The sequence below is a fragment of the Zonotrichia albicollis genome, chromosome Z, assembly GCF_047830755.1.
Source record: "Zonotrichia albicollis isolate bZonAlb1 chromosome Z, bZonAlb1.hap1, whole genome shotgun sequence".
In the NCBI taxonomy this organism is placed as follows: domain Eukaryota; kingdom Metazoa; phylum Chordata; class Aves; order Passeriformes; family Passerellidae; genus Zonotrichia; species Zonotrichia albicollis.
In genome coordinates this window covers 65756431-65783656 of record NC_133860.1, presented here as the reverse complement: position 1 = coordinate 65783656, position 27226 = coordinate 65756431, and the positions used below count along the sequence as shown (strand labels likewise).

At 48.8% G+C, this 27226-nt stretch overlaps 1 protein-coding gene across 1 annotated transcript; it reads right to left on the bottom strand.

The window, feature by feature from the left end:
- Nucleotides 1–26: 26 nt before the first annotated feature.
- On the bottom strand, nucleotides 27–27226 carry B4GALT1 (beta-1,4-galactosyltransferase 1). Its single transcript, XM_005492699.3, has 6 exons — nucleotides 26885–27226; nucleotides 14298–14533; nucleotides 7069–7256; nucleotides 5515–5637; nucleotides 3912–4016; nucleotides 27–3341 (listed from the first exon to the last, which is right to left on the bottom strand). Exons 1-6 carry the CDS (start codon nucleotides 27153–27155, stop codon nucleotides 3206–3208), a joined length of 1059 nt encoding a protein of 352 aa, XP_005492756.1. The 5' UTR covers nucleotides 27156–27226; the 3' UTR covers nucleotides 27–3205.

The window sequence follows — 27226 nt, the reverse complement described above, 5'->3', positions numbered from 1 at the left end:
GTAACCCAGAGCAATGCTGCCAAACGTTGTAACTGAAAATATTTTTATTTGACATCAATAGTAAAGAAGGCACATTGGATTACATCCCTTGATATATAAATGATAAGAATGCAAAAGCAAAACCACCTACAGGAAACCCAAAGGCAGTCCAGTATACATGTAGCGTCCTGGGGGAAAGCAGCATATCAGGACCCTCCCTCATGCTAACAAGCAGTCAGTCATCCCAAAGAATCCAAGCATTAGCGTTTCTTTTGAAGCTGTTTTTCTGGGTTTCAACCATTAGTTACAATCAGTATCACTCCGAGTGTTTTCACCAGTAGGGGAGAGGAAAAAACACCACCCACCACAGGACACAGTCGGAATTGGCTTTGGTGCAACATGAGTGTTTGTAGATGTGGCCCCTGAAAATCCCCGGGAGAGAAATTTCATGGCCAGGTCGAGTCACGAGCATTTAATGAGTTTGACTGATACAGAGTTTACACAGAGACAATGAGATCTAGAAATCACAGGTCAGCACCAAAGGGCAATATAAGCTACAAAAAGTGGCTTCAGTTCTTTACAGGGCTTGTGGCTTCAGCAGTGGAGGAGAAACTATGCAGCAGCTTCTTGCACTACTAGAATCTCTCTGCTGAAAAGGGTTTTCAGGTTTCCTGATTTTCTGGTTTCCATTTCTTCTCTCTTTCAAGGCACATGTTGTAGAAACCTTTGATCCCAACAGCCAGAAACAAGCGCTCATCCCACCTCCATGCCATTGAATAATTTCAGCATACAGCCAAACAATGTCTTGTTGCACTAACTTTTTTCATACCATCAAAGAATCTCACTGGAAGGAATGCTGCCAGCATCTCCCCCACCCAGCTGACAGCAGATAGACATTACAGCTGAAGGTCCCAACTCTGACTTGCAAAAGGCTCAGCACAAAATTGAGGCGCTCTCTGCAAAGACATGGCATTTTCAAGTGAAGCCTTGATAAATTTTTGGTTATCTGCTGCTACCTGTAGAAGTGGAGCCCTCCTTTCTAAGGCAGCTTTGAAAAAAAAATTTTAAAAACAATTCTCTCCTGTGTCTTCATTACTGCTACAGACTACACCCATGCCAATGTTTTACAAGGAGGCTTTTTTCCTGATTTCTGTAAAACACATCTTCTTGTACTCTCTTGCATCTTTAAGACCTGGAACCTGATCTGCCATAAGGACTATTGTATTGTTTGGGTTTTTTTTTAATATTCAATGATAAGCACAAGGGATAAGCTCTTAACCACAAGCCTCCTTCCTTGCACTTTGCTCCTGCTCCATGCAAGGCCATCTTGCCATAGCTCCCACCATGACTGGAGCAGCAAGTCTACCCAGAAAGAGCGTTGAACCAAAGGAGGTGAAGACTTCTCCAAAGTGAGACTGAAAAGGCATCTAGCAATTAAAGTCCCTCTGCATCCTGTGAGCCACTGCTGGCCTAAGAAGAAATGCACCGTTCCCTGGTCCCTGCAGGATCCCACCCCTGCAGTGCAAGGGCTCAGCAAAACCTTCAGGTCTCAAAAAATGTAACAAAAAACCAAACTAAACCAAACAAAGGGGAAAAAAAAAAAAAGAAAAAAAAAGGCAGTGCTGAAGTTGATCCCCAATACAACAAGAAGTGTCCCTGATTTTAACAACCTTCAGCACAGGCCAAGGAAGTGCAAATTGCAGTGGTTAGAGCTGGTGGCAAAGTGCTCACCAGAAGGAATTCAGTTCTGAGTTCTGGCAAGAGCTTTAAATCACTTAAACCAGCTCCCTGGGTGTCAGCCCTCGAGGCTTTCACACACGGTCCAGGGAAGGAGAAGCAGGGTCTGTACAGGTGGTGCCCTGGTGCACTGAGAGAAAATGGTACTGCAGAATGTGCACGCCCCTCAAGCCTGAGACAACCAGAAGGGAGGACACACATTGCAAACAGGCTTTAGGCAAAGAAAAATCATTTGGATGTCGGCCCTGCTGTGAATATCTCAGCACCGCAGGAGATTTAATAGACAAATACAGAGAGCAAACAAAATACATGGCTTATACATAATGACGCACATGAAAAGCCTACTAGTCTAAAGATAAAGGAGGCTTTGAATCACATCCTATTACGCTGCACCCTACTTTAATCTGGTATTAAATATACTGTTTATGATACACAAATTGCTTTTAAAAGTCATTAAAATGTTACAACAACAAAAGTAATAAAAGATTTCAAGTTTTATGCACAACCTTGCAAGAGAAAATTTTGGTTTTCGGAAGCTTCAGACAATGTTTAAATAGCGTGGTAACTTCCCACCACTACTAACAAGTGTTAGCAAATGTTAAGGCCATAATTTATTTGTGCAATGAAATTAATCTTTATTTCATGGAAAAAAACCCCCAAAAGACGAATCAACACCACAAACACCACTCTGAACTTCTCCACCCACCAAAAAAATCCCAGGTGGTGTTGTGCTGAAGCAAATAATCTTTATCATATCCAGAAGTAAGGTTATCTGAAGCCAGCAGATTTTAGAGAGGTCATCTGTATAGCTTCCCACCCTGTGCAGGGAGCTTACCCACAAATTCTGGCAAACTGTGTCAACTCACTCAAAGCCTCCTTTGAGACTAAAAGAAATAATGACATTCACTGAATCCAGACTTGATTGTTCAACACCTGCTCTGCACATAGAGGAGATGTTTGTTTTGGTCACTCTGAGAAAAAAGTTGTATTTTGCTGTCTCCATTTAAAAAAAATCTAATGCAAAGCGTAAACTTGGACAATTTTAGCAGCATTTTACAGTCCTTCATAAAGTAAAACCAGGAATGAATTAAAAAGAATGCCTGCACACACCTCATTCAAAATACCAAATATCATGGGCAGTAACTGTTGATATATCACAGTCATAATCAGAAAATTTTGAGTCCAGCAATTAATTCGACATCAGATTCAACATTCTATGGCAAAGTAACTATTTACAACTTGTATGTACAGCTTCTGGACTTACAAAACAACAGAGAGCTAGAAAGTTGTGTAAAGTCAAGTTTGAAATTAAAAAAAAAAAATTAAAAAGCACTTGTCCAACCAATTTGGAGACACTTTGGCATGCCAAAAGAGGCTTTTTTTTTTTTTTTTTGGTTCACTGCAACTCTTTTAAAACCAGCACATATAATGCATCAGTGAGGCCAGATATCCTGGGCAATATGGGCAAGTCTCTGTTGTGTCTCTGATGTTAGCTATTGGGGGAGCCAATATCCACTGTGATCTTTGTGTACAGAGGGTACTTGTCAGTTCTTAACACCTTGTAGGATAGTGTATTTAAGCCATCAGAATTCATTGTCTCCCGTGTGTGAGCAATTCGGTCAAACCTGCAGGAGGGGAAGAAAAAAAAGTGGGGGAGGGGATGGAGACAACATGGAAAGAAAGGAAAAATGTTTAAACAATCTGATCTTTGCATGCCTCTCAGGCAGCATCGCAGGTGTTTCAAGAAAAACCTGAGTATCAGTGCCATAAACTCCCACATTTGGCCAGCCTGAGCAATGCATTCCTATGGGGTCAAATTTTAGCTAGGAAGAAGCAGCCAAGCTTTTAAATCACACAGGTCCTTTTCCAGCTCTGCACTAGAGGAGAGGTTTATACCCCAAAGACAAGCTGGAAACAATTCCTCAGAATCTAATTTTCTGCATTTAAGAAATAAAAAAACAGGAGAGGCCTTTGTGCCACAGTGCAATGTTGGGGAAAAGGTGTAAAAACAGATAATAAACTAGGAAGGGGAAGGTGGCGGCTCACAGAGCAGGAGCAGAGAGCTCAGTCAGCAAGGAGATGCCTGCAGCCTTTCCACACTGGACCTTTGTGGCCGGCAAAGGGAAGGCCAAGCAGCTGGAGCAGCAAGGGCAGGAGGCACCCCTAAACCTGCTGTGGGGAAGGGTGAGACACACCTCTCGGGGTTGGGTTCATTCTTCCTGTCCCGGGAATGCCGGATCATTCTGCACTTCCCAATGACCGCATCCGGACGGGATATCCCCATGCCTTTAAACACCAGCCTGCAGAAAGCGAGTACATTAAACACCCAAAGGATGTGGGATGCTCTGCCACACCTTCCACAAACAACCACTGGTTTTACCTACTGTTTTTTGGTTTCTTTTGAGGGGGATGTTACTAACGCACTCCCAAGCTTGCTGACACAAGGAAGGAAAGCCAGTCTTTCTCCACACAGACACTATCTACCACACAGAGTAGAGACCTCCCCCTGCCAAACCAAGATAGCTCACCACACCCTCTCTTACACCTCCATCTCCTCCAAACAACACCCAACACCCACATTAACTCTGGTACAGGCTGTAGGCTCGAATTTGAGTGGGAGTCACCTAGTTTTTTAACCCATCTGGATGGGAGCCAGAGGAGCACTCATTTCTTGAGAAAGCTGCAGTGTTGGGGGAAACCAAAGTGAATGGTGGTGACACAGCATAAAGGAGACACATGGTCAGAGTCACAGTGGCACCAGCTGGGACCTACTGGGTGAGGGGCAGCCTGTCTTTGTTTGCATGCTCTCTACAAAGCTGAGTTTTCTCATAGATATCAGTGATGAAAAATACTTGATTTCTTGTTTGCCTCTCTCTTTTCACTTCTTTGCAGCATCTTCTGTTCCTTAAAACCTGAGTGCCCCAAAAGAAAGGACTGCCACCTTGATATGAATGCCCTACTGGAAAGCTGTCCCTTTCTTCCTTTTTTAAACAGAAGTGCAAAACCTCAGGAAGGTACAATTTTTTTTTTTAAACACCTTTTCTGAAACCTAGAAGAGTTCAGAAACCCCAGAGAAAAGATCACAGAGCGGTTTTGATACTGAGAAACATGAAGAAGGCCTCCAAATACAAGGCTGTCATGATGATTTCTCTCAGTGAATGCTGTGGATATGTGAAGCTGAAAGGTAGCACGTTCATCCTTTGCCCTGGTCTTCTCAGCCTGCCCTGTGAGAACACCTTCATCCTCTCCTGCACTTCTGAGCCTTCTCAGCCTCCTTCCAGTCAAGCTCACATGGCTCACAGCATTATACAAGACAGCCTGACAAGTGGCACTCTCCTGGGAACAAAGGGATCTGCTACAAGGCTGCAGACCCAAACAAATCTTGGGTTGCATTGGGCAAGGTTGATCAAAGTCTCATCCACCTTCAGCTGCATGTCCTTAATTTGCTTCTTTGAGCCAGTACTGGGCGACCAGAAGCACACTGCCCCAGCCAGTGTGGTGGTCTGTACTGGTGTGGATGCTGTTGGTGAGGGCATAGGGAGAATGAACAATGGCAGGGGGAGGGGTGTGACTTTTCCAACTAGAGCCCCTCCCTGCTGCACCTTGGGAGCTGAGAAATGGGGTGCCAGCACCCAGCAGGACCGTGCTCTCACTGAGCCAGTAGGATGCCCCACACATCACCTTCACCTCCTGCCTGCAGACACCCCATGTCCTCCCACACCCAGGTGAGACCAGCAGGGCTGTGCTCATCCCCACCCTGAACACACCCCAGGGTGCCAAGGAGGAAAAATTATTTACCTGTTATAAATGTCATCATCTTCACCACCCCAGCCCCAGTAATTGTTTGGGAATCCATTGATCTTTGTGAACTGCTCTTTGCTTAGGGCAGACACGCCTCCAAAATACTGATTGTAAGGCAACCTGGAAGCAGAGAAAAAAGCACATTAGAGGAGAAGAGGTGTTAGCCAAGGGGCAGCCTGCCTGCCTGAAAAGGGCTTGCTGCTGCCCTTCACCTAGCCCACACCCACTGCAAGGCACCTTCCTGCCACAGGAAGCAGCCATGTGTTGTGGTACTCTGGACTCAGCTGAGGGAGAGGGAACTGGTGGGCTCAGTCCCAAATATACCTGAGAGGTATTTTGCAACTGGAAGTAGCTGCAGCCTTTTACCAAGCAGTACACTGTCCTCAAAGGACAGGCTGAAATGCATATCACCTCACTGAAGGTGACATGAATGCCACAGGAGTGGCAAGAGCTCAGACAGACACTGGATATGCCACAGAGCCTTCTCCTTGTGCAGTTCTACTGCTCACCTTCACACCCCTCAGTGCCCCAAAAGGAAGCTTGCAGCCCAAAACAGAGCTGGCAGTGTGACCTTGCACACAGAAAGCCAACCAGCTCACACCTGAAATGGGACAATTCACCAGGAGACTGGGGACAGATGAAATTCAGACCTAGAGCTTAAGGAGAGGGTCCACACAGGGGTCACCAGGACGTAGTACAGCCTTGTCTTTGCTTTAACAAGCAGAGAAATCCCCAGGGCCATGCATTTCTGTTTTAAGCTTCACCTCCGTGCAAGAAAGAGCTGCAGCTGCTGCAGTGCCAGTGGCAGTCCTGCTTGGAGCAGGGCTTTGGTCTGGAGTGGAGACATGCACAGACCCTGCCAACACCACCACTGCCATAGCTCTCGCACTACTGGCCACCACAGGGTCATGACCAGTCTTCACTTTATAGATGAGCTTTTGAACTCCTCCTCGAGGATTTGGGACAGGGGGGAAAAAACCAAACAACCAAAACTGAAAGGAAAAGCAAGACACGTTTTTGTTCAGAACAGCTTGCTAAACCCAAATATATGCTGCAAGAAGTTTCACTCTGTGCTGCTCTCATGTACCAGGGCAGGTCTCTCAGTGGCATAAAACCAAACAGCCAAAAAATTTTTGTCTTGCTCTTAAAATAGTGTCTGATGCAGTCTTTTTAAAGCTGCACATAATTCTCAGTGTGTGAGAGTGTCTCACTTTTCAGACTGGGTGGAAACACTAGCTGTCTTCCAGCTCCTAGACTGAAACACAAGAAGGGATATGTGGGCATCTGCAAAATGAAGGCTGCTTAGCTCTTCCTCACCCTTTGTTTCACCTTCCAGAAGCTGTGAATTTTAATAAAGTGCTCAGCTGCATTTCTCCGCCTTCCTCCCCTGCAGCCACCCGCTCCCTGCAGGGCCCTGCAGGTTAAGACAGGCTTTTGGGAGAGATGCTTTCCCATGCTTTCAGTGGTGGGTGGGGATGTGTAACACTGCGCCTGCCCTGCTAGGCTGGCAGTGCTATTAGGAAACAGATGCTGCTCCAAAAGGCATCTCACCGAAATCCAAATTTATCCATGGATACGGAGAGGTGTCGTGGCTGGCTGTAACATTTGTAGGTGTTCCTGTCATCCATTGGGATGAGGTCTACATCACTAAACACAAAGCAATCATAGTCATACTCCTTCAAGGCCTCTGCAAATCCAATATTCAGCAGTTTAGCGCGGTTAAATTCTTCTTCTCCATCCTAATTTAAAAACAAATAAAAACAATTAAGTGACTTAAATTTGACAGTTGACATCAGCAGTTTCTTACCCGTTGCCAGATGCCAGTGTTGCTGCAGAAGGCTGACACGCCCTGATGACAGACTGAGCTCGAGCCCAAGCACTGCTCTTGCAGCACCCATGGCATGTTTGCAGCAGACCCCAAATGCTGCCTGTGGAACAGTGACACTTGGGTCACCTGCAAACCATGGGGGCAGGAAAAATGGCTGAGGAAGGGCTGGACCCAGCTCAGCTCCCATCTCTTGGTGGGAGCCCCCAAGAGGGCAGGTTTGATACAATGGTAAGCAGTCCCTATGTCCCACTCCATGCACAGGCATTTAAGGATTGAATTTTCTTATACAGGGCAAGCATGTGGGGCTTCCTGGAGCAGCAGAGAAAAGCAAAAAGAGGTGAGCTCCTCTGGAAGAAGGGACTCTTGCTGCAGAGAGAAACATGGGCAGTGCTTTAACTTACAGCCATGACAAGGACCATGGACCAAAACCCTGCTGTGGCCAGAATTTCAGCACCCTCCTCCTAAGCTCTGCCACAACATGGCTGTGAGACTGTGGCACAGCCACTGCTGAGCAACACCCCAGACCTGATTTGCAAAGCACGAGATGGCACCAGGAGCCAAGGTCTGATGCTTTGCTGCTCACCTCTGACCCTCTGCCAAGCCCTGAGCAGCCATGAAGGCAGAGGAGCAGGCTGCTCCCTGGGCCCTGGGCAGCAGGTTTGGCACATGGCTGTGACACAGCCTTGGTTACTGCATGGCAGGCCAGCATGAGCTGCTTCCCAAAAGGGCTGCAGCTGGAGAGGAGGATGCTGCCACTGCTGCGGTGGCACATCCCCTTCTTGGGTGCTCTTCACCCCTGTTCATCTCTCCTGGGGGCCTTGACAGATGGGGGAAAATGCAATCAGGAAGGTTCTCGCCATGATGGGAAGAACCATCATGAAAAGAGTTGACACTACAGCAGGGCATATTTATCCCAGGGCAAGCACAGCTAATGAAGGGACTGGCAAAAAACAGGGCAGGAAAATCTCTACTTTCCTCCCCAGGTAATGAAGCACCTGAGGAGAACCTCTCTGACCCTTTTCAGGCAAAAACATTTCAAAAGCACATGTGGATTTGAGCACAAGTACAGGCTCACAAGTTGCTCAGTACTTTAGCTTTTTAGCTAAAATATCGTACCAAAAACCCAATAATACTGATGGTTTGAGAGTAAGGATTTCCAGCTGAAGACCCCACTCTGCAGCAGCTTCAAACCCCAACCCTGTACAAGGCAACAGAGCCTTGTACAGGGCAGGTAGAAAGAAACTCATAGGACATCACTCAAAGAGACTGAAGGATTTTGCCAGCCTTGAAACCAAGACTGCCAAATCCATTCCACTTTTACTCCTCCACACTCTCTGAGCAGTGCTAAGACAAGGGACTCCCACACTGTGCAAGCTGTCCCCCTACCCTGCACTACTCACACCCAACATGGGATGCAAACCAAGGATGGATAAAATACTGTGCCCAAGGAGCAGCAGCTTGAAACACCACACTCGTTGTAACAGCTTTATCTGGTTAATAAGCAATCATTTTGGTAACCATTTAATCCAGACTAATTAACAGATTTGCTGCTGAAGACCCAATGCAGGTTCTTGAAACAGCCCCAAGTATATTCCAAATGAAGGTTTTAAAATACAAGTATCAAACCAGTTTTCAAAAGCATTACTCACCTGCCTTGGGCATAAATGACTTCACAGGGAGGAGTAAGCTTTCATGGAAGAGGATCTGAGCAAATTCTCAGCATCCTCACCCAAAACAAAAGGGTTCACACAACAATAAGGTGGTGGGTGGACGATCATCATCATGCATAAAGCAAGAGCAGTGAAAACTCAAGAACAGAAAATGAAGGCAAGTGGAACAAAGAGGCTGGGGAGAGGAAGCAGCTGAGGTCATGAGACTGGAGGATTTTCTTTCCCCAGCAAAGGCTGCTGCCAGCCCTAGCTGCCCAGCACTCCTCAGGGCCCGCGACACCAAACCCAGACTTGGCCCCAAGGTTCTGAGGGGGATTCGACCTGGTGCTGGTGCAAAGTGCAATGTGCTCACACCTCAAACAACTGCTGGGGCCTCATTTCATACCCTTTGGCTGCTCTTTTCCTAATGAAATTCAAGGCAAAGGGCACCAATTTTGTTACCAGCAGAGGCTTAGCTGTAATTAACCAGTGCCTTCAGGCAGCCTCTAACTCCTCTGGATGACACATGGGGATAACAGCGCTATAAGGAGCAGTGTTTTTAAATGTCTCCCCAAAAAATCTCAAAGCACAGAGAGTTTTGTACCAAGAGCATGCGGGACCCTTCCTGTCACCCCACCCACGGGAGCCTGGCAGAGCTCACACTGGAGCCCACACTGCACGGAGAGGGACAGGACACAGGGCAAACACTTCATGTGGGCATTGCCACTCTCCTCCCAAATGGCCCCAAATGCAGCTTCACAGTCTGGCATCCAAAACACTAGGAAGAAGGGAATCACAGCCTATACAAGAAAACAAAGAACTCTCTCCAAGCCATTTTTTACCAACTTTACAGTGAGCATGTAGCTCATGCAGCAAACTTTGCAAGGCTGTTACCAACTGTGACTGCTTTGAGGCAGGAGGTTGCTTTTCTGTCCCAGAAGGTACGTGGGGATTTAACACAGTATATTGGAATAAAAAGAAGACAAGAGGTTTTGCTTTTTGCAGAAGCTCTGTTTCTTTACCTAAGGCAATGTGGAAGCACTGGCGTGCTTGCAGTATCTGAGATTCAAATATCTCTCAAAACTCACATGCACGCTGCAATCTTTGACTGATCTGTGACATTTTGGAAAAACAACCAAACAACAAACCACAGCTGTGAAAACTTCCTTCCAGGTCAGCACAGAGCACAGTACCTGCCGGTGAGCCTTGAGAAAGCAGGTAAAGCACTGCTGAAAAAACCTCCATCCCTCACCTCTGCCTAGTGGCTTGTCATCCCATGAATGCTGCTACTTGTCACAAAGAAATGGATGAGTGAGACTTACTTGGACAGAGGAGCATTATCCTGAAGAGCGAGGCAGCACACAGAGGACTGCTAGTTAGACAATGCAGTCAAGCTCTAGACATAGTCTCCATGCTCTCCTAGGCTTTCAGACAGAAAATATGTAATCCAAGCACATTTTTGCTATTTTATTCTCCTGACAATTTTGTCCCAATGTTCTCTTGTCCTGAAATTTAACCCATGTCTGAGTTCAGTGCTGGTGCCCAGCACCTGCTTCTGGCTCCTGAATTAACTCTCTCTGTCACCCCCAGAACAAATTGCTGCCTCAGTCCTGCAAGGTCTAACACTGACTCCTGCTTGCACCTGGAGGTGAATGATCAGCCTGAGCAGAAGAACATCCAGGCTCTTTTACTTCCCATCCCTTACCTCAGCTGAACCTGGCTTGTTCACCCAGACCTGCCAAAGGAGGCAGGGCTCCTTTTTTTTCAGTGCTAAACAGAAAAAAATTGGGGTTTTTGGAATCGTTACTCAAACTAAAGAAGTTGCAAACCAGCAAGAAGCCACATGTCCTGACTTTGCTCTGCCTCCCACATCTATGCAGGAGGCAGCTTTGTGATTCCTCCTGCAGACAGCACAGATGAAATGTGGCTGCACCTCTCCCATCTGAATCCTCAGCTCATCAGATCTCATGGAGGTAATGGTGAGGATGTGTGTTGTATGTTTCTGGCCAACGAGGAGAACCATCACCTCCAGTGGGAGCTTGCTAGCTAACACACTGAGATAGCCTGAACCACACTTGCCATATCCATGGGGAAGTCCTTCCTCCAGTGGACTTGACCAGGCAGAAACGAATTTCCAGAGCCATAGAGAGATATCAGGAGATACTTTGCTGTTTCTCTGTCACAGGGTGTTTTGAGGCCTCAGGACAATTACACTGGGCAGTGGGAGAGAGCAGCCACAGTGGAAACCTGCCTCCCCTGCCACTGCAAGGGTAAGCAGCAGCTGAGCACAATTCCCTCCTTTGCCCACAAACCTGATACCCCCTGCAAAGTAACACGGGTAAGAGTGATGCCCCAACCACTTCACACACACCCACACACACACACACACACACACCCACCTCTCTCTAGAGAACTGCTACCAAGACACTACAAATGGCACCAGGGGCCAGTGGAAAATGGTTGAACAACTGCCCAGTTTCCAGGGAATTGGCTAAGTCTTCCCTTTCTCAAACTTTAGTCTGGCTGCATGGGCATTTGCATGGGCTGAATTGCAGGGAGAAGATTAATTTCTAGAGCTGAGCATTTGCCTGGCAGTGGCTGCAGGTGTGGGAGGACACACGGATAAGGGTGGGAGTAAGCAAGGCTGAGGGAGACACTGCAAATTTGTCACTTGTGGGGCATTGATGGGCCCTGGGCAGAGCGTGCCCAGCCATGTGTCCTCTTCTCAGATTTACCTGAAAAATCCTCCAACACACAGGGTTTGGGTTTTCTAGGGGTGGAGCGTGCAAGGTGAAACACAATACATTATTTTCCACTGGCTCCCGTTACATACTGGACATTTTACAAACATCATCCCCCTGACTTCAGCCAAGTCCTGCTCAGAGGCATTCAGGCACGCAAGAACAGCACGGAGGAGACACAATGGACTCGTGACAGAAACACATTGCGCTGAAAGGAAGAAGTTTGACATTACCAGTGCAGCAGTAGCAGGGCTCAGCGCTCCTCTTTCTTTCTATGAGATGCGGAGCACAGAAGAGCATGTAGGCAGCGTGTAAGAACCAGATCACACAGTAATTCTCCTTGCTTCAGTGATTGCTTTGATATAGACAGGATTAACAAGTAAAGGTAATATTTCCCCACTAGAAGGAAAAATAAAATAAAAAAAAAGGAGGGCAGATGCAAAGGGAAGGACAGACAAGAAAAAGAGAAAAGCAATTGTCAAGACAGCAGAGAAATAAGACTGTTTTCCTACTGTACTTCTGGAAGAATTAATAAATTTTCTGTATCTCTCTCTACGCAGTGTTCCCACTCACCCTTGGGAGATGCATCCAGTGGTTTTACTACCACTGACCACTCCACTGCTAGACACAGCTTATTAGAGGCATGCAGAAGGAGAACGTTTATTTTAAAAATCAAGTAGTCTTACTTGCTAACCTACATCTACTGGATGCGGCCAGAGCATCTGTGTACTGCATTTCACTCTCACTCAAACTATGCCCACCCAAGAAAAAGCATTTGCTTCAGAAACTTCTGTGAGAGTTAACTGTAAAGGACACAGCCCTAGTGCTGGAGAACAGGACCACAGAAGAGGAGTAGCCAGCAACACAGGGCAATGCAAGCCAGCATGCACCATCACAGCAGCAGCAGGGACTCCAAGCAGGCTTCAGACACTGCCTGCCCTCAGGGGCACCAGCCCTGCTTTCCTCACACTGGAGAACCACGCCAGCTGCTCACAATGGGGTGGTTGCTCTCTCACCAGCGATGCCCGGAGCACGTGCAGGCAGCTCTCACAGCTGGCGCTGACTGCACCTGCCTGGGAAAGCAGCAGCCCCAGCGCAGGGCCGTGCTGGGTGCCACACCACCCTCCTGCTCCCGTGCTCGGAGCAGGGAGGCACCACCTGCACCCCTGGCCAGCAGCTCTATGCTCAGCCAGCCCCGCGGCACCAGCAACTCACAGGGGCAAGGAAACGCAGCCCGAAGCACAGAGGCTGCCGCTGGCCCTGGGCTGCTGCACCACAGCAGCACCAGCTCTCCTCGCTTTCCACAGCATGGGTTTCCTTACAGGGCTCAATTCTAGGGCACAGCATGCCTGTCTGCATGCTGCAGAGATGCCTTGTGTCCTCAGCAGCGTGGCTGCCAGGCCACAAGCAGTCAGATGCAGACACCAAACCATCTTGGCTGTTGTGCTCCAGAACTACTGCTAATTCCCCAGAAATCCCTTTTGTCCTGATCTCTGGCACCCTGGAAATGAGCAAAGCAAGAGAAATTGTAGTAATGGAGTATCAGTTTTCTCTCTTGGGATAAGTCTCCCCCTACTTTCAAGTCTGTGATGAAATTCATTGCCTGGGTGACCATTTTAAATATTCATGGTGTTTGATATGCCCAAACACACCAGCTGATCCAAGCAGAAATTTAAGGAGTTAACACTTAAAGAAGCATGTTATTTCATCTCAGTTCTTACTGAGCTGAGAAAACAGGATAAAAATACATATCCAAGAGAGAAACTGCAGTGGAATTGTCCAGAAGGTGGTCTCTGCTGAGGCTCTCAGAATTGCATCTGCCCCTTCACCCTGCAGCCTGTACAGACACCTGCACATTTTAAGCCTTTCCAAGGGTGAACAACACTCACTTATCTAAACACCATTATGCTATAAATTAAGACAGCTTGTTGTGAGTGAAATGTGCATTTTTATGCCTTTCTTTTTTTAAAAGGCAGATTGAAGGCCACCAGATAGCAAGAAGAAAAAGCCCCAAAACCAAAAACTCCAAGAACTTCTCCATGATTGCCTGTTTCTTTTCTATTCCCCTGAAGACAGCCACTTACCTGCCCCACTGCCACAGCTTTGTTTTCTCCATTCTGACTTTGTGCACTAACATGAACAGAAGGTGTCCGATAAAGTCCTACACACTTATGGCACATCTACTACCAAACTAGGCATTAATACCAACTTGTCAGCTTAAAAATCTCTGCATGCCATTCCTGCAGCAGTTGGGAAAAAAGAACATATGGAAAGAGATAATTAATTGGGTTATGATATTAGGAATTCTTTCCTCCTTACCAAGTGGTTTCTTTAAGCAGAAACTCTTAGGAGTGAATTGCACCTGAGCAGAAGCAGGGTTCTCAAGTTTTCCACCAAAGGCATTGAAGCAAAATTTTTCTTCCTTTTGTTTTTCTTTTTTTAAGCAACCTTATTCCTGCCTGCCAGCCTACTGCTTTTCAAAGAAAAGCAGCCATTCCTCTATTTCAAGGGGCACAGGCACTGTTGTGACAGCTGTGTGGAAGCTTGTCTCCAGCATCTTACCTGGTTGATAACATATACTCCATAATCTAGTTGCTGCCTCTGGAGAATTGGGTGCAGGTAATAGAGCCAGTACTTGAGGTGCTCCTCTCGGTTCCTGAACGGTATGATTATTGCTACCTTCTGAAGTGCTACACAGTCCTTGGGAGCAAAACGACCTCCTGCTCTGACCTGTGGGTTTATCCTTGCCACTTCTTCCAGGTTTACAGGCTGGGAGAACTCCACACGCAGTGCACCAACTGGAAGAGAGTCATAGCACAAACCAAATTAGCACACACAATCTATTTCTCTGAGCATACATCCTTTACACACATTAGGGTTTTGGTTGGGTTTAGTTTCTAAGAAACAGAGCTTTTGGTCCAAACACAATCCCATCAGTGCTTGGAGGTATTGAAGCTTGAACCGTCCATACCCAAAGCAACCTCACACCACCCAGTCAGAGCAAACCCACAAACAATGTGTGCTCTTGGTATCAGAACCCAGTCACGGACACTGAGAATGTCCTACAGTCTGTGTGGCCAACCAAGAGCTGTGTTCCCACTGGCACATGCACCACAAAACCAGCCTGAAGTGCTGCTCACTGGCCTCCCACCTACCTCAGGCAGCCCAAGAGGCAAGCGCTTCAAAAATAGTTCTGCTCTCCTACTGACAAAATCACCTATGGATAGTCACATGCAAAGTGAATAAAATCCCCTTTCTGCTTTTTTTTTTCTTAGAGATATTTTTGGTGTTCTGTAGAAATGCCACATTTATTAGAAGTGCTGTAATAGAAATGATAAAAAATCCCCATATCCAGATTTGCATACATGTTGGCAATTCCTGTAGATGGTTTCAAAAGCGGCAACTTTTGAAACCATTGAAACAATGTGTCAAAACCAGGTTAAAAGCGAAAAGTCCAGGTGGCACCAGAGAAACCCTTTCAGAACAGCCAGGCTGGCCGTTCTATTTGCTTCCAGCTGCTCCAGCACCAATGGCATGACTCACCAAGGAAGCCCAAGGAAAGGCCTCTCCTGCTGCCACGTCCTACTTCCAGCACCAGCCAGTCAACAAACTGCACTTGGCACAAGCTCTTATGCTGAGGGCCCCCTGCATAAGGCATAAAGCCTCAGCCATAAATACCAGCCTGAGGATCACCCCTTAAGGATTTGGCTGCTGTGCCCTCCCCTGCTCCTCCATTTGGGTGTGTTTGAGTGTCCTGCCTCGCCAGTGCTACTGCCTCACATTTGCTGCAGAGACCCCCAGGAGCCCAAGGTGGGGCACACTGCCCGGGGGGAGCCCCTTGGCAAGGAGCACAAGTGACTTATGGAGCTCAAAAAGGCGCCGGTCATCACAATCAACCTTGTGCATTCCAAAACATGTGACTACTAAAAGAAAGCAGAAATGGTTCTCCAGACTCACGGCTCGTTCCCTAGTTATTTAGAAGAAGCAACTTCGTTGTGCTGCTTCACTAACCGGTGCTCACTCACGCTGGAGAGGACAAGGAGGAGACTGGCCAAGCTGGCACAGGTGCTCGGTGCACCTCCAGGGGCGGCAGGGAAGCTTTGCCGCATAGCACCTACGCAGTGGCAGGATGCAAAGGGATCTCCTGATCTCTGCATTTGGCACTGGTTGAACAGGCAAGTTTCCCTCTCACACGAGGAGAAGGCAGTGATTTCTCAGACTCCAGGGGCACTGGGATCAGTCTGCCCACACTCCCGGCAATTCCCAGCTGACACCTGTGCCCAGTTCTGCACCCTCTCTGCCCCGTGGTACAAGCTGGGCCCTGTGGATGCTGCCCTGCAGCTGCAGGGCCAGGGCTGAAGCCTCTCGGATCTGAAGACTAAATGTGGCTTGCAGGGAGAGCTCAGAAAGTGCTCTGCAGCAGGAGGAAGAGGCAAAAATTGGAGGAACTGGGGCAGGAAGGAACACGCAGTGGAATGACTGGGGCTCAGTGGTGCCAGGATCAGGGGCCAGGCACAGCCATTCCCGTGCCTGTGGGACAGGCATCATATCAATGGGGCCAGAGGTGGCAGGAGGGGAGACAGTACATTTCGTGCTTCCACTGAATTTGGGGGCTGCTTCCACACCATGGTGAGGAGCAGTTTTCCAAAACAGCCTCCGGCCCCAACCCACTTCCCCAGCTGTCCCTGTGCCCATGAGTGTCACCTCCATTAGGAGACTAGCACTCAGAGCTAGGATGCTAGTGCTAATGCTACACTTTTGTGATTTTAAACAGCAGAGGGCATTGCACTGGGCATGGTTCACCTAACTCGTCACAGCCAGCAAATGGGATTTTGTTGGGCATCTGTGCCCAGGAACTTTATTTTCTCATCCTTCTTGCCCCTGGTTGCCAGGAGCAGGACCCGCTGGGATGCTGCAGGAAGCAGAGGGGCAGAAGCTGCACATCCCCTCACAGGGCCCTGCCAGCCTAGTCCACTGCCAGGCACTGGGTGTGGCTTCTGTCCCATCAAACAAGCCTGTTCCTGTTGGGACAAGCTGGGCTCTGTGCTCCCAGTTACCGGACTCTTCTCCCAGTTGCTGCTCCCAAGAAGCGACTGTGAGCCCCATCAGACTGGAGAATGCTTTCTGGTTTAACAAACAAAGGTTCTTTCAATGTCTCGGACCCACTCAGAGTAAGGCAGGAGGAAATGAAAGTCTGCCATTTAGGTGAACTTACAGAGGAAATCTCCCACTGGTGACTTGTGAGCTCCAGCTGGGCAAGGACAGCCACAAGCATTTGGAACTGCAAACAGCATTTTGCTGGCTGGCATCCAGCAGCCCCCCAAGGCGAAACATAGACCACTCATCCTGCCAGCACTCACTCTTGCTTGCCTTACAGAGACTGGAACATTGGCAAGGAAAAGATGGGAGCAGAAAGCATATTCATTGTAAAAAACAGCTGCAGGAGGCAGAGATTTAACAGTTTCATAGTCTTTGGCATTGGTGAGAAACGATCTCTACTGCTTCAACATCCCGCTTAATGAATCAGTTTTAAGGGCAGCACACCTTCTCACAAATCCTGCCCTAAGGGATGCAGCCAACACCTAGGTCCGTGAGAAGTCCCCAGGCACCAGTGCCATCCATGTGTGGCAAGGCAGGCGCCTCTGAGACAGGCTGGATACAAATCACTCAAGTTAATACATTCACCAAATACAAATCCAGGAAAAAAGCTGAATAGGCTGTTTTGAAATACAGAATGACTAAAACAAACTCCACTTCGTAAAGCCATGTGGCTGACACAAAGCAGCAGCAACATACCACCCACTGCAAACTGACACTTCCATTTCACTTCCCAAGCAGGACAAGGCTAAAGCCAAATCCACAAATGCACAGGCTTTCCAACTGGTTAATAAATCACAGTTCCAACTACTAATTTTAAATCATTTTCACTGAAATCTGACTACCTGGATAGCAGGCAGCCCTAGGGCTGTTGTTTCCCAGGGATGCTGACTCAGGATGTAATCTGCAATGCCAGGAAAACATGCAAAGTCTGCTGCAAGTGCTGTCCCACCTGTCAAAATGGTGTCCCTATCTATGTTTACTAGGTAAACTTCCCAGCTCGATTCACTGCATCTGAATCTTTTCTGATTCTGCTCAAGCTAAGAACAGACAGGCGTGACAGTGCTGCGTGGACTCACAACTCTGGTCACCCATGCAGCTCAGCACCTCCAGGCAAATCCTGTTGGGTTCAGCATCACAAACCTTCAACAGAGCTTCATGAGCCTCCACTGCGTATTTTTAGCAAAAGAAAATCTCAAACACATAAATAAGCAACTGCAGGAAGCTTGCAAAAGAACACAAAAGCACAGCATCACATCAAAACATTTCAGAGTTTGTGAAAGGAGGCTTTAGCTGGCAGTGGCAGGGTAAGAGAAAGATACACCAAAAGAAAAAGCCAATCCACTCCTGCCCCTCACCTCTGACCCTCAGAAGCATTTCGGCTCACAGGGTAGGTGCACAGGAAAAGCCAGGGGCCATCACAAACTGGAAGCAGCTTCTCACACCAAGCACAAAGTGAGGCTTGCAAAAAGCAGAGGCAGCTCAGTGCTGGAGCCCTAAGAGCCTGTTCCACAGTGCCAATGATTTCCCCATCCCGACTTCCCAATGGCCATGCCGGCCACAACACCTAAACCTCCTGCCATCTGAGGCTGCCACCACACTGCCCTCGTGGTGCTCATCCTGCTGAGACAAAATGAGAGGACGCTCACACAAGCAGCCCAAAATCCACTCAGCCTGATGTTATAATAAATCTAGAGACTGCTCTAGCCTCCCTAGACCAAAGGGAGTGATGTAGGGAGGCCCCAAGGAACACTTTCCCAATACTGGAAATGTTGGGAAAACTCAGGAAGAAATGCCTCGCAGGGCCAGAAGTGTACTCGTGCATCTCTACAGGGGCTGCAAACGGGATGACACCACACTCCATCCAAGAAGGTGGGAACAGGGATACAAAACAGGGCTGCTGCCACAAAGGGCAGCCCTGGGGGACTCAGGCAGGACAGACTGGGGGAACCCTACTCTTCAGGAAGGCAGTGGGAGAAGGAAATAGGAAGGAGGTAAACTAGTCTCTTGGACAGGCCTGAAGAGTGATCCAGCCATCTGAATCACCCTCCAGAGAGCTGCACTGGGAAAACAAGCAAAATCCACCTGTATGCTTTAAGCCAGGCATCAACCTCTGACATTTAGTTTGGTGAAAATGAAAGCAAAAACAGATAGCAGCAGTCAGAAAAAGGCTCTCCCCAAACAGAACCAAAAAGAACATTTCCATCACCCTGGCTGAGAGCTGGGCATTGCTATCCATCCACTGAGCCATGAGCACGCCCGCACTGCCACACTCAGACAATCCTCATGCAAAAGAAAAGCTGGAAAAGAGCAGCAGAGCTCAAAGAGAGGAAAAAAAACAAACAACTCTCTCTTTTCAGGGCCCTGACAGAAAAGGGAAGGAAGGGCCCATCAGCCACACCAAGCTCGCCTTGGCTGGGAAAAACAACATCAGCTCCACCCCAGACAATGTGAGAGCAAGTTCCCCCACACCAGGCTGTGAAGCAGGGCTGGACCCCAGCCCCACACGGCAGCTCCAGGGTGGGCAGGCAGCTGCATCCCAGGTTGGCAAAGCAGTCATTTCCTCTTAAGGTAATTAAAATAATTTCCCATCAGCTAAACTTCAGAGCTGTGGCAGCAGCTTTTCAGATGGCACCAGACAGACTCAAGTCATGGGGGACGGGGCAGCCCCCATGTCCCTTGCCCACCTGGGTCTCCCAAGCAGCCATGTCACTGGTCACAGTGGTCCCTGCCTCTTGCTGCCTCCCGCCACTGCTGCCCTAGGAGAGTTTAAAGAAAAAAACTCCTTGGGTCTTTCTAGAAATATCCTAGTCACAAAAAACCCCAAAAACCCACCCTCCCAAAGGCTGGTATACATTTCATTTGGCTGATCTACACTTGTGAAGTTGCATACCCCCACAGATGTTAACTATGCCAAGGCAAGGGAAGCCGGCTACATGGGCTCATCTCCTGTCCTGGGCAGGCTTGCACATGGTCTGGCATCTGCAACTATGGACCCCAAAGGAAAAAAGGCTGAAAAAAATGAGGATGCATCACATATGCTGGCAACATTGGGTCCGCCTGATTAACTCAGCAACTACAGCCAGAGGAAAAATTTGTTAACCCAATCCTCAGCACTGACACTGGAATGTGGCATCTTTAGAACAAAATATAAAAAAAGGGAGACAGTCTTGTTGATGGAGGGTCCTTCTGGGAGAGAAGCAAAGTTCTCCTTGGTGGCTCAAATCCAGTGCACGCTCACTGAGGCGGCTTTGAACTGTCTGCCTCTGAGCCAGGCAATCTGCATGTCATTAGCTCTTCCCACCCGCCACAAAATTAAATTCCAGGCTCTCTTAACAGCAAACTACAAACAAACAAACAAACATGGATCAGAAAAAGGCTGAGCAGTCATCAGCCACAAACCCCCCACTATGCAGCAGGATAGGATGTGTGGACAGGAGCCCTCCCAGGTCGAGTGGCATCTCTGGCACGTCTCTGCCAGGGCCAGCCCCAAATCTTCAGGCAATCTCCCTTGCCCCATCCCATCCTGCCTGTGGCATGTGCACCTGGATTCCAGCACTGCCCCAGGGCTGGGGGGCACTCTCCAGACAGGTGGGGGAGCGCCGGGTGCCAGGTGGGGTGGAGGTGTGTCTGTCTGTCTGTCTGTCTGTCTGAAACTCTGCCAGCGCTTGTGCACCCCAAAAGCATGGGCAGCTGCTGGCATCAGGGAGCACAGGAGGCGAGGACAGCAGGAGGGCATTCCATGCCTGGAGAGATGGCTGCTGCTTCGTTTGCTGCCCGGGAGCATAGAGGTTTGTGGGAACCCTTCCCATAAAGGCCTTTACAGGGCCACTTCCAGATTCAGCAGGACAGGTTTGCAGGTAAATTGTCTATTTGCCCTCAAAGCAAACCCAGAGACACCCCAGGTGGGGCAGGCGACAAAAGCAAATCTCTTTCAAACATGTGCAAAAGCCTGGGGACTGCCCCGAGTTCCCGGCAGTTCAGCAGCAGCTGGAAGCCTGCTGGAAGGGCTGTGCCTGGTCATGCCCCCTGTCATGGCCACTCCTCAGTGAAATCAGCACCTGCACTGTAAATGCAATCCACCCCTCGCTCACCAGGCACCTGTCCTTGCAGGCAGGGGCTGCACAAAAGAAAACACTGATCCAGTGGGGACAGGCTGAGCAACAAGACCTTCTCCAACCCAGAGAAATGGGAGCCAGCTGGACATTGGCACTGCTCCATCCACATGCCCCAACACCCCAAATCTTTGGCCCCTCACTGCAGTACTGCTGTGGACTGGCTGGGTTTGTCCCCAAACCCAAATCCCCCTTGTGCCCTGCAGAGACGGGTGTGCAGGAGGGAGCGCAGCAGTGGCTGGCTGGAGAGCAGTGTCCACTGGTGAGGAAAGGAGGTGAGCAGTGGAGCCCAGCACCTCCTGCTTGTGTGTGAGGCCATCAGACCTAGAGCACCTCCCTGCTGAGGACTGTGCACCTCCAGCACCCTGCCCTTCGGGTTGGGGAGGGCCCTCCAGACAGGGCCAGTGCTCCCTATCTGCTGCATGAAGTCAGACTAGGATGCTCCACACCAGAGCAGGAAAGTGAAAGAGCTTAACTGAATTCTGCGTCCAAGTGCAGTTTTGGAAACTGCAAGTTATCTGTCTCTTTCCAAACACAAACTTGGCCCAATCTCCAAAGAAACTAGCTATTGCTTCAGATCAATGCTGGCAGAGAAACAAGCATGTTATAAAACACTACATGCATGAGACAGAAAACTTTCCTTTTCTCCTCTGTCTGTTGTGCTTTGTCCCTGAAACAGCTGCTCTCCAGCGCAGCACAGTACCTTTCCAAGCTACTTTGTGAGCCTAATTAACACTCCTTGACCTCCACTTCGACCAGATAAGAGGATGCTAGTGATATTTTCCTCACAGAAGCTGCTCTCCGCCTGCCAAGGAAGCCTGTGCTTCAGAGGTATGATGTGCTCCCTGCCACACAGATAGCTGTGGAGCTGTCGGTGGTGTTGCCAAGATCACACATCTGCTCCCTGCCAAACATCTTAAGCATATTCTTGGGAGATGTTTGACAGTTTCTCAAACCCTCTTTTGAAGCCAAGAAAGCTTAAATTTCAGCAAACTGATTCACGTGTTATCTCCCCCTGCCCTCTCCATGCTCTTCTCTGAGTTTCTGTTTTACTTTTTCAAAAGAAGGCAATAGAGGGACACGACACAACCCCAGCTTGTGTCTGTGAGCAATGCAATGCCTCCAGCACCCAGGCAGGCAGGAAGGAGCAGAGACCGGCTATATAAAACAGGTTTTAAAAAGGCAGGTCCAGATGAGAGAGGAAAGGGAGATGCTACACATAAAGCAAATGTTATCTCCACTGCCTGGTATTGCAAGGGACCCCACAGATTCAGAGGCCTCCAGTTCCTGGGGCAGAAACTCCCCATGGCAAGATGAGAGCCTACGACTGCAGGTGGGCAATGTGACAGATGACCAGACCCCAGGCATAGCACACCTACCAAATCCCTTCAGCACTGTCAGCACTAGGAGTCATCCTAAAAAATGGTGGGCTTAGCATCTCTTAGGTTTTCATCCTCTTGCCTCAATTTTGTCCTGCAAGAATTCTGCCAGCAGTAAAACATCTTCTACCTCTGCCCACAAAATGTCCACATATACAGGGCCTCAAACTGTATTATTTATGAATTCCATCTCAGGCAGACATAACCTCTAAACACTTCTGTAATACAGACCATAAGCATCACTGCTGATTTTACAGGCTCAAAGCATTGGAAAACCCTCATCACTTATCTTCAGCACCAAGAGTTTAGAGCACCTGCTTGTACTGACTACACAGGCATCAGAAGCAGTGCATTGAAGAAACAGCCTCTGAGATAGGTCCTCTCCTCCCTGAATGACAGCTATCCAAAGGAGTTTTTTCTTTCGATCCTTATTTTTTTAAAACATGCCTCACTAACATGGAAGTGGGAAGCACCAGTTTATATCCAGAACTCTTTGACACCTTGGAGAAAGAGTTCTTTTCCTTGTAAACCCAAGATATCCAAGCAGAAGGACTTGGGGGTGCTGGTGGGTGAGAGGCTGGACATGACCCAGCCATGGCACTCCCAGCCCAGAGAGCCAAACGTGTCCTGGGCTGCATCCAGAGCAGCGTGGGCAGCAGGGCAGGGAGGGGATTCTGCCCCTCTGCTCTGCTCTGCTCTGGGAGAGCCCACCTGGAACCTGCATCCAGCTCTGGGCTCCCAGCACAGGGAGGTCACAGAATTGCTGGAGTGGGTCCAGATGATCAGAGGAGTGGAGCATTTTCCCTATGAAGACAGGCTGAGAGAGTTGGGACTGTTCAGCTTGGAGAGGACAAGGCTCTAGGGAGAAAACAAAGCTGGAGAGGGACTTTTGACAAGACAGGGAAAGACAGTGACAGGACAAGGGGCAATGGCTTTTAAGTGCAGCAGGTTTAGATTAGATGCTAGCAATAAATTCTTAACTGTGAGAGTGGTGAGGTACTGCAATGGGTTGCCCAGGGAAGCTTTGAATGCCCCATTTCTGGAAGTGTTTGTTCAAGGCCAAGTTGGATGGGTCTCTGAATGACCTGGTCTAGGTAAAGGTGTGCATGCCCACACCAGGGGTCAGGATTAAATGATCTTTAAGGTCATTAAATCCAATCCAATCCAATCCAATCCAATCCAATCCAATCCAATCCAATCCAATCCAATCCAATCCATGGTATCCCAGGAAAAAGCCATTTTTAAACCTTAGTGAAAATGAGTACATCTCTAGTGGTTTGTCCTTTGGACAATTCACTGGTTCATACATTAACCTACACTTTTGTGTTGTGAAAATCCATTTATTACTAGTGTACAGAGTTATCAAGTTTCTGATTTTATATCAGGGCATGAAAAGCTATTAAGACAGACATATGACTGCAATATTTACCACACTTGGGTGAACTTTGCCAGAAGATGCTCATGGCAAAAAGGGCAAGAGCATATCTTTTATGTTTGCCATCCCAGGCACCCCTGGTGTCTAAATGGGGGTTAGAATTGGCTAAGGAGACAGCTGTTCTCTAAAATAACCTCCATAAATACTTGCACTCACCTGGGCAGGACTTGAAAATTACTTCCCTGAAATATAGGTAAGCCTGTCTATGAAATTCAGCTTTGCAGACTTCTACTGCATAAAATGAGCTCTTTTGGAAATGGATATTTCAGCTGAATAATTTGACCCTTTGTGCATACCCTCCTCAAACCAGCAGACCTGTAACTACCCCAATACCAAAATACAAAAAACCCACATGGAAATGGTAGAAGAAACACATTTGACTGGTTTGAAAGTGCTTAGGCCAACACTACTTCTTGAGAGCAAATTTTTATTAAAAAAACTTCAACCAAAACCAATACCACAATACTGTTCTGCATCTCCTAAGGAATGTAACAATTTGGGGAATGGATACCTGCAGGAAATACCTGGATTTAGTTGCTTTTGGACTTCTTAGAGAAACCAGAATTTCTCTGAATTCTTGAGATTTTACTGCAGCAAGCACATTCTGCTTCCTGATATCCCATTTAAGATACTCATTAGCATGCAGCTCTAAACTGAAGCATAAATCCAAAATGCTTATATTACCTTGTATTAGAGAATTGCATAGTCTTTAAAGACTTTCAGCTTGAAGCTGAATTATGGTATTACCCCAGTCCTGATTTGTTCTTTTCAATTATAAATAACAGCAAGTGAACCATAAAAGCACATTTAAAATTTGGCAGCTTCTGGTAAGAGATTAAACCTCATTCAGCTAATGCATTTGTTGCAGAGCCAGACAGCAGGGATTGTAAACTACTCTCTAAAGACTGCTGGGAAGAAAACTGTGGGCCTCTGAAATGAGTACCTGGCTATTTTACCATACAAAAAGCCTGAGCAGTTCAGTCACACATATCCTGTGTGAGTCATCACATGCTTCCAACAACGACGGGGGAGGGGCAGGCAGGAAATTAAAACCCCAGAATCATGTATGTTACAATAAATGCTGGTTTGTTGAGGAAATGGAGTTTTTGGAGCTACCTGTTGCCATCAGACCCTTTCCCCATGCTTATGGGAGTACAGGAATCACAGGATGATTCCTGCTTTTTATGTCCATACTGATAAGTGAGTTTTGAGCTCAAAAAGGAGTATTTCTGAGTTCTGGGTGGTGAAATTACATGTCAGAAGTGTCCACAAAGTGCACACCCTGTATTCTTCATGGCGGCCTTAGAGACACATGAGATGCTGCTCAGGGCAGACTCAGCTCTGACCAACGTGAGAGGCATGACTCAATTGTTTAACAAATGCTGTTTGCTACCAAAACCTGAAAAGAACAGAGAAAAAAAAAAAAAAAAAAAAAAACAACAAACAGTTTCTCACGTACATGCTGGCTATAAATCTTGACGCCTTGACAGTGCCAGGCTGCATGTGAAGGCACCACCCCACAAATACTGAAGTAACACAGCTAGAAAACATTTGCCTACTCTATCGTAAAGAGCTACTTCTTCCGTGGCCCTGTTGCTCTCTTGACCATCTGTAACCACTGCCAGCAGCGTCACAGGGCCTTTGGCAGATTCAGTGAACGGCACTGAGGATGCTACAAAGATGATTTAAAACATCTTAAATGATTCTTCAGCAACCAACTCCAATAACACTTTGAATCTTGGGGTCACTAAGAGCATTTCTCTAATCTCTGGGCATTTCCAAAGCACATGACTCACTCCTGACAGGATCAGACTAAGTGGAGACCATTCAAAGCAAAGCCATATTCATAAAGGGTTGTCACATCCACTCTCTGAGGACAGGCTTGCACAGCCACTTTCAGCATAAGTGATGTAGGGGAAAAAAGCGAAAGGTAGGAATAAAAAACAAGAACACAAAACACAGGACAGTTTCTTTTAGTGACCTCAAAACCACCTTCCTAAAATAACAAAACAGTTGTTTGTAATTCAGATGCACTGATCCATTAAGAGCTGACCAGCAACAAGAGAAACTATGATTTTTTCTGTCGGTTCTGTAAACGGAAAACCACAGGTAGCTCCTCTTAAGTCTCTTCCCCCGATGTGATCTCTGGTAACAGAGGTACCTATGCTGAAATGGCACACTTGGCTCAAGGGCCCAAGGTGTGGCCAGGCTACTGTCAACATGGGATGCCAGCAGGCCATGGTAACAGCCCTGCCAACTGCACAAGAGTGTCTGTTCGAGGAGCAGCAGTTACAAGCAACAAGTTGGGTGCGAGAGCCTTCTAAAGGTACCAAAAAAATCTGAAACTCCCCTTGTCCCCAGCTCTGCCTTGTGACAAATCCAGCAGATCAAAACAGCTCCAGGTCATCACATAGTAAAAATGAGACCACCAACAGGCTGCAAACCCGCCGAGATCCTGCCAGCATGCCAGCACCCAAGCGGTCGTGGAAAAAGCCTATGGGGAGCACAGCTCCAGTGCAGATAAAACACACGCCAGGCTGCCACGTATCACAGTACTGCATCACAGGACCAAATATGTCCAGTGGAAAGCGCCGCTGGGATACATAACAACTGTGCTCATGACCCTGCCTCGGAGCTCATTTTAAACCCGTGCCGCTCATTCAGCAGGTCCGCGGACAGAGAAAGGCTGCGAAAAGCCTGCACAGCGCAAAAAGCCCTCCTGAGCTCGCATTGCGCAAGAGCAGCATTTTGGGTAGAGTTCCGAGAGGAAATTACCCAACCCCGAGGACAACCAGAAAGAAACCTAGCCGGGCGGGGAGGGAGCGCTTCCCGAGCGCCCAGGGGCTCCGCTCGCCGCCGCCGCGCCCGGGCAGCATCCGCGCCGCGCTCCCCTGCGCACCGGCTCCCCGGGGATTCTCCCACAATCCCCCTCCGCCGCCGGCACACCCGGGGGCGGCGGCGCCGCTGTCACAGCGCGCCCGCTCCCCGGGCGAGGCACCCACGGCGCACCGGGAGCCGGCGGGGGCCGCCCGCGCCTCCTCCCCGCGGCCCGGGCTGCGTCGGGCACCCGCGGGCGGCGGGGCCCCGCCCGTCCCCCCGCAACCCCGCCGGGACGGCACTCACCGAGCAGCGGGGAGGGCTCGGGGCAGGGGCCCGGCGGCGGCTCGGCGGGCGGGGACCGGGCCCGGGCGGCGGGCGGCGACGGGCGGGAGAGCGGCAGCGAGAGGTTGGCGGGTGGCGGGCGGCGCGGCGGGGGCTCGGGGCTGCCCGGCGGCCCCAGGGCGCTGCCCGCCAGGTAGTAGAGCAGCGTGGCCGAGAGGTGGAGGGCACAGAAGGCGACGAGGAGGCGGCAGGCCCGCTGCAGCGAGGTGCCGGGCAGCGACGGCTCCTTCATGCCGCTGCGCTGGCGGGGAGCGCCGCCCGCCCCGCGCCGCACCGCCGACGGGGACCGGGACGGGGCGGGGG

Excerpts from the sequence above, each read along its gene's own strand:
- B4GALT1 (XM_005492699.3), bottom strand. The coding sequence starts at position 27,155 with ATGAAGGAGCCGTCGCTGCCCGGCACCTCGCTGCAGCGGGCCTGCCGC. Across the intron at positions 7,257-14,297 it reads GAGTATATGTTATCAACCAG|GATGGAGAAGAAGAATTTAA; the intron begins GTAAGATGCTGG and ends TTTTTAAATTAG. Across the intron at positions 3,342-3,911 it reads AATGAACCCAACCCCGAGAG|GTTTGACCGAATTGCTCACA; the intron begins GTGTGTCTCACC and ends CCCCTCCTGCAG.